General features: G+C 39.5%; 1 protein-coding gene across 1 annotated transcript; it reads left to right on the plus strand.

Annotated features, from left to right (window-relative positions):
• Positions 1 to 2,048: 2,048 nt before the first annotated feature.
• On the plus strand, positions 2,049 to 3,260 carry LOC139725002 (neuromedin-U receptor 2-like). The gene has a single exon (XM_071636093.1). It carries the CDS (start codon positions 2,049 to 2,051, stop codon positions 3,258 to 3,260), a length of 1,212 nt encoding a protein of 403 aa, XP_071492194.1.
• The last annotated feature ends 4,274 nt before the right edge of the window (positions 3,261 to 7,534 follow it).

The raw sequence follows: 7,534 nt of genomic DNA on the forward strand, positions 1-7,534 counted from the left end.
GTTGCTTTAAGAAGACAAGTTTCCACCTTTTCCTAATTCCTTCACTTAGTGCCAAAGGGGAAATATAGTGGAGATCGTGTGAAAGCTGGCTGGAATTCATTAAGCTTTGAAGTTGGTATGTCATTTGAATTACATGTGTGAGTGTGCCTGATATCCTAAAAAACATAAGAAACTTGTACAAGAAATTGGGAAACATGATGATATTCCTGTCCTTTTTATATGTTCTGTTTCTCAAATTTTGCTTTGATGTATCGGTACTTACGTCGATTATATATACACCGAAAATTGTTCTACTTTGATGAATATTTTGCCGTTGTATTTGTTCCATTTCTTTCTACTTATGTATGGTACTGTGGTACAGGGGATAAAAAGCTCTGGATTTGTAAACAAAAGATCGTCGTTTCGAATCCAGCCTAATGCATCATGATCGACAATGCATTTATGTTTTCCCCACAATGGTAATTCTCTTGACCCAGATAATGAGGTGTCTGGTAATGTTTCAATGGGGAGACCACTGAACGGCACTTGGGGAGAGCGGTGTTAAAGGTTCTGTTTACCTTTGGGACCAGTGATTTTAAGAATTTTCAAGATATTGCATTTCGTGTGTTGGTCAGTTGTACCACAAAACATCCTACCATATAACATTTTCGTGAAAAAGCCGAAAATATAAGGAGATATCTGTATTTTTATCAATACACCGTAACTGTAGATGGATTAGTCGGGAAACATTTTTATTATAACTAATGTTCACATTTTGTATATTTAACAATACTTAACATCAATTTTACCCATTAAAATTTTTACAGTGGCTGTTTCTATTCCTCACTCACATTTTAGAACTACTGAGTATTCTAAAGCACTAATGCTGGGGTTTTGTTTCATCTGCAAATGGGTCTTTAACACTGAAGGGGGTAGGGCCTGGGTAAACAATTTGATCATATGCATTGGCAATCAAAGAGATATTTTTCCTTTAATATCTCGCCATGCGCCACCCGTGGCGCACATCTAATCGCTTGTTCCTTGAACGGATGGAATCTCCAGGGCATTCAATGGAAAGAAAAGAAGGTATCAAGGGTTGAGACCTTCTCATTCATCACTCCAGTCACACGCGACACCAACGTCAACAGAACGCCCTCTCTCTGGATTTATTTAACAGTGCATTTATTTTTCCTCGATAAAACTTCGCAACATAAGTGATGAGGAGTCACTTTAGTGTTTGTATGCTTGTGTTATTTTATTTCTGCAATTAGTGATCTACAGTAAACCTATCTGACTGCCGATTGGCTGATTTATAGGGAATGGTCGTATTAGTCTACTGGTTTCTCCCCGTCGATGAGTCGTGGCGGTGCTGAGAGCGTCGGCAAGTAACCCAGTCTTTGCAATATATCGCGACTGACGGAAATGTCTCCATGTATTTGCTGTGATAGAGTACGTAATATTTTGTTTCCAGAGGACCAAAGGTAATGTTAAATCTTGTCCATAATGAATAGCGAGAAGCGCAAACTTGCATAATACTTTGAGCTCTGCATCTGCTGATCAGATATGACATAATTTTGACCTGCAAGTCGTGGTACCCTCAACTTCACGACGCGTGTCATTGATGCTGCCAGTGGAAGCATATTATTGTGATTAGGGAAATACCCTCGTCTTTTCAACGAGTATTAACGTTTCAAATTGACCCCTACTTGGCCCGTTGTTTGTTTCCAGTCTTCGTCCCCATCATTACTTGCAAATGAGATACAGTAGAAGGACCACCGACAAAACGTGGAAGCAAATTGGACCCGGCTGGATCTACTTTTCTCAAATCTGACCGAAATGTACAACGTTGAATGATGAGAAACGGATTTCATTACACCCCCCCCCCCTTCCCGGCCTGAAAACACCGACTTTTGGATTGATAAAACAAGGAAAGTGTCGACTCCGTAATCTGCAACTGACCTGTATCAGGTGCTATCGTACAGCACTAAAAAACAAAGGCCTAACGTGTCTGCTGTAGCCACATTAATATTTCCGCGCCAGGAGTACTTTTGTTGTTCAATAGATTCGAGATGGCGGCGGTCGAAAATGCGTACGATAACGATTTGCCGACTGTCAGTTCGATCAAGGACACCATATCAGTTGATTCGTTTTGGAGTGATGATTCCATTTCCTATGTGATAGACAACTGTCCAGAGCAGAACATCAGTGAAGCGAGGCAAATGCTGGAGAATGTGGCGCCGATTTACACTTCCGGGGATAGGGTATACATGGGTGTGATTTTGCCCCTCTTGTTGAGCGTTGGTGTCGTCTGCAACGTGGTCTTTCTCTTTGTGGTATGCACCATGCAATCTATGCGCACGGCTACGAACTGGTGCCTGGCGAATTTAGCCCTGGCCGATTTGATGTTTCTGTCTTTTGCAATCGGCGAAAAGATTTGGATTTACCACAAGTCTCCATTCGTCAACGATCGTCTGTCACTAGGGGAGTTTGGATGTCCCATTATATTCGCGTTTATAGACGCCTCTTACTTTGCCGGAATCTTCATGATAACGCTTGTAGCCGTGGAACGTTACTACGCGGTTTGTCGTATTCACAGCGCGCGCGTCAATACGCGCAAACATGTGTTCATCGCTCTGGTCGTGTCAGCGTGGGTAGCAAGCTTCGCACTGGCAGCAGTTTTTGTGCCCGCTTCCAGCTACATGTACGTCGGCTGCGTCGTCTGGCCAAACATCGAACCCTACAAGGATCTCCCGTCCACCATGGGAACTTGCACGGCACCCTCACACTTGGAGACGTACCCAGTTTACGTCAACATTTTTAAGACGCTCCCGTATTTTTCATTACTTCCTTTGAACGTCTGGCTGTCGTTTCGTATCATCAAAGGATTGACGCGCGCAGTGCGAGAAACGCGTATCCTGGGTCGCGCGGATAACAACGTCGCTCAGCGTGACCAGGTGGCTCGTATGCTAATCGTTAACGGAATAGTCTTCTTTGTATGTCTCTTCCCTTTTGAGCTTTTCTGTCTGTTGCAAGTAATCAGTTTCCGTGATAGACAAGCTTTCTCCCCGCGCAATGTCTCCACTCTGCGATTTGTTTCTCAATTTCTCTCCTATGTCAACAGCGTCGTCAACCCGTTCATCTACATCGGTCTGAGCACGAGATACCGCGAAACTTTCAAGGACGCCCTCACCTGTCGACCCAATGCGGGTGCTGTGAAAAAGCAGTCTTCGTCAACAGACTCGGCTTCGAACGTGCCAGAGACAACCACGAATTTTGTCTGATCTTTATAGTTTAGGGACCTATAATTCGTAATACTTTTACAACTTATAGATTCACAGGGATACGCTGGTGATGTGTATCTCTGACAGTAACTATATGTGTACACATTGTTGTACGATGCAAATAAACGTTTGTCAAATATTATTATGTGAGGTTTAGAGGGAAAGTCAGTTAAGCCAAATTACATAAAACAAAGGGAGAATGTAGGGAGATTAGGAACAGTCTAGAATTAAGGTGGCACGTGCGTTTGGAAAACCGCAGTGAGCAATCTTAATCATGTAACTATTCAATCTGACCAGGTTATACCTATACTTTCCATGTTGATAAGTTACTCTTAATTTGTGGACTTACTTAAATTCGGCCACTTCTACCTTTTGTACACGGGTCCTATGCTGTAGATTGTTTAGTTGAATTGAGTGTTAATGAAAAGAGACGCATCACTAGAAGAAAGTTACGTACCAAACAAGTAGGATATTAGACAGTGTAGGAAAATAAATTGTGCGCGTGTGCATCTATACGTAATGGAAATTCAAGATACAGGACAAAATGCAGCTCTTAATTCTAATGTATGCAAATCAACACTAACTGCACAAATCTGGGCATGCACGTATATCTGTCCAAAGATATTTAAAATAATAAGATAGATACAGGGTGGACAACGTATTAATCGTGCACTGTGCCAGTTGCCGACATGGGGCATTGACGCATTGTCCTCTAAGAAGTAAAAAGCGCAGGGTGCAGACAGATCAAAGGACTTTTTTGGGGATTGGAACTATAGGTGAAAACAACGATGAACGGTTCTTTCAGACGTTTCTTTACCTTGCTCTTGTCATAATTTTGTGGATTTTAGGACAATGTAACATCGAATAGAAATGCTGGAATGGCGAGGAATTAATTGTGCTGAATAATTTTTTGATTAGCATATTTTCTTTCACGCTTGTCCTTTATAATATGATTTCGCGGGCAATTGGCTAAACTAATGAAAAGTATACTGTATATAGATAATCTGGTGATGTAAATGATTAACACATGCTCTACACAAATTATATCGTCTGTTCTATGTCGTACTGCAAGTAATCTACGTGGTCTTTATCGTCATTTGCGCTTTGCTTATATGCTTTTATTTTGTTAAAGGGAGAAATGAATGAAAATTTATTGGCTTTTATGGTCCAAAGATATACTTGTCGCAGAGAGAAAAGTTACTAAAATTATATTTCTCTATATGCATTTGTGCTCGTTTGATGCATTTTTTCTTCCTGTTGCATACATATTATATTCTACAGACTATATTTCTCTCTTTATCTTCCTGACGTAGTCTACGTCTTCTGATTTATTTATGTATCTTTTATGGTCTATATATGTATTTTATTACTATATCGATCCATTTATTTATCTATTCATTTATATATCTTTGGGTGGTATGGTGACCACTTTTACCATTGTTATAGAAAAAGAAGTAATACATTATAATGTATTGTTTCCACTGATGTGCATCAACTTAGGTTTTTATTAAGGCTAATGCACTATAAAACAAAATCTTTTGTGCCTCGAAATTGAAGAGAATTATATTTCGTAAATCTTGAAAATACGTGAAATAATCTACTAATTAATACTTACATATAATTTCCAAAGATTTATATCTTATGTTGGGATAATGTCATATTCACATGTCTGTGCTTATTATTTGTAGCAACTATTGTCTCTTGGTATTGTATCAGATAACATTATTTAAATATCAATGTCAATAAAAATCTGTTAATTCAAAATCATCTCTAGATAAAGACTGCCAGTGCAAATTTGTATGGAAAGAGTGATTTTTTTTTCTCTTTTGAGGGGTGGGGGTGGGGAGGGTGCCATGAGAGCCTACTTTCAAAACTTTCAAAAACTAGGATAGATACCAGACACAACAGTGATAATAAGGGTGGTTTAGTGAACGACTGGGAGTCCATTAGATACCTACTCGCTCTTATTGTTTTAAAAAAAAAAAATCTGGATTTGTTTCAGTCGTTATTTGCTGTTGTTTTCTTTCTTTCGGTAATGTCAACAATTTTCAGATATTCGCTCGACTCCGACACAAATACGTTCAGGTATGAATACAAGCAACTAAAGAAAACAAAAACAAAACAAAGCAAAAAAAAAAAAAAGAAACACCATGAGGTGAATTTACGACATTTGGGTATATGTTTTTCTCAAGTACCACAGCTAGAATCTACCAGACAATCCGTCCTCTCTTTCGGAGCCTGTTCTGGAGGGAGAAAGGTAAATACTCAAGGAACTCTTGTTACATTCCAGTAGATGTTGACTTAACTCTCATAATCTCACCTTGCATAACGCCGTCTCAAAAAGACGCCACGTTCACGCCACTAGTACCAACCTTTTCTCCGTTGATTTGCGACAAAAGACAAGTCGAGAGGGTGCCTGTGTGTTCAGCTCACTCGTAAACACAGAAGAATCGATATCTTGCTTTGAGCAGTCACCGATCATTTTGTTGCCTCCATAATAGCGCCTTCTTGTTCCCTCTTCAAATTGACAATGGACTGGACATGTTTCACGAACAATAACTATACGGAATGGTGAACCATATACAGCTTTGCAGACGAAACTCCTTACTCGTTTATAGAAGATGCAGCGAATTAAGTATAATGATGTGTTGAATATTTTTTTGTCATCATATTCACTTGCATTTATTTTCTCGTGTAAATCTAAGGCTATTTTTTTTTTCAAAAACAAAATGTCTTCATTACTATTGGATGGAAGAGACAAACTTGAGTATTTAACACAGGGTTGACAAATTGTGATTTGAATAGAGTTGAAATTCGTTGCTTTTAGAGACGAGGTAAAATGCAGAGAAGGTGCCTCTGTATTCGGGAGTACATACATGCGTATAAAGCAATACCAACTTCTGAACTATGGTATTTCTCATCTATTCGAAGGCGAGATGATGAGTGTTCCATCTGCAAACAGTTGCTTGATTGAACTTTGATGGGGGAAATCCTTTAGGAAGAATTACAGGCTAGTGATGATTTCATCAGTACACAGGTTTAAGGGGTGAACTTTCTTCACAGAGATAGCATGGCATACTTGCAGTGGAAATGACGTAAAATATACGCGTACATACATGTACCAGCAGAGAAAACCGAATTTGGGCGGTTAGTTCACTGTGCATTAATTGTTTGTATAGGGATCTGAAACGAGGTAAATCAACAGTCGGAATACCTGCAATTTACATGGTGCGAGACGAAGGTGAAAGACTGTATGCGTTTGCAATCCATAATGCACAAATCAATGCGAGATTCCTTGTTTACCGTTCCGTGTTATCCTAGAAAACTCACTGTCAACCAACACGACCAATAGCGGATCTATAATAGCGCATACCTGTATACTTCCAAATGAGCATATAATGTAGACGAATGTACTTTTCAGTGCATGATCACGTTTATAGAGAGAATGGGAAAAGGAACACTGATTATCTAGGAAGACACACGAACAACTGACCTGAAATACCACGCTGATCTATTTCACATTCCATCGATCAACATCAGAGAACCAGACAACAGGAGAGTAATCACTTCAGTAGTGCTATATTTGGATGGTGGTGGCAGGATGGAGGTGGATAGTGGTAGTAGTGGTGGTGGTGGTGGTGAGATGCGGTGGTGGTGTTGATACGTGGTACGGTCGGTTGTGGTTGAGTAAGAGGATAAATTCAATGGAGATGGTGGACGAGTTTTTAAGTTAAAGGATCAGACACTGCTTTTGTACTATAAATGTTACAAAAGACATTTCCCAGTACTTTTGATGCTTAATATATAGCTCGAATACTATACATCAGATAAAACTGTCATTGATATGAGTAATAGCTGTATAGTGTGCAATTTAGTTGGAGGTGATTTGAATATGAAAACTTATATCAGTTTCACGAAATCCATGATTAATTTCAAAGTTAAGTTCCATACTTTTGGTCAAATTTTAACCCTCTGTACAAAACCTGAACTTTACACAGGAATTGTGTATGTGAGTGTGTACTTACAATGACCCTGAACAAGGGACCTGGATATCACCTGTTCAGAGCTCTGCTCCAAGGCAAATGAATGCTTTTATTCATGATGGATTGCCCTGGGCACTGCTAGTCTGAATTCCTAGCAAAGGGTGAAATGCACGCACATGAACAAAGTAAGCACATATTTCCATGTGCTTGCATACATCACATTTCAGAATGAATAAAGACTAGCTGTGATAGCGGAATTCCTTATGAATGAATAATAGAGCATTCAAATCC

This window comes from Diadema antillarum, unplaced genomic scaffold, assembly GCF_040938485.1.
Source record: "Diadema antillarum isolate AM-2024a unplaced genomic scaffold, OU_Dant_1.0 seq00000009_RagTag, whole genome shotgun sequence".
Classification (NCBI taxonomy): domain Eukaryota; kingdom Metazoa; phylum Echinodermata; class Echinoidea; order Diadematoida; family Diadematidae; genus Diadema; species Diadema antillarum.

Coding starts and splice junctions, on each gene's coding strand:
- LOC139725002 (XM_071636093.1), top strand. CDS start 2,049: ATGGCGGCGGTCGAAAATGCGTACGATAACGATTTGCCGACTGTCAGT.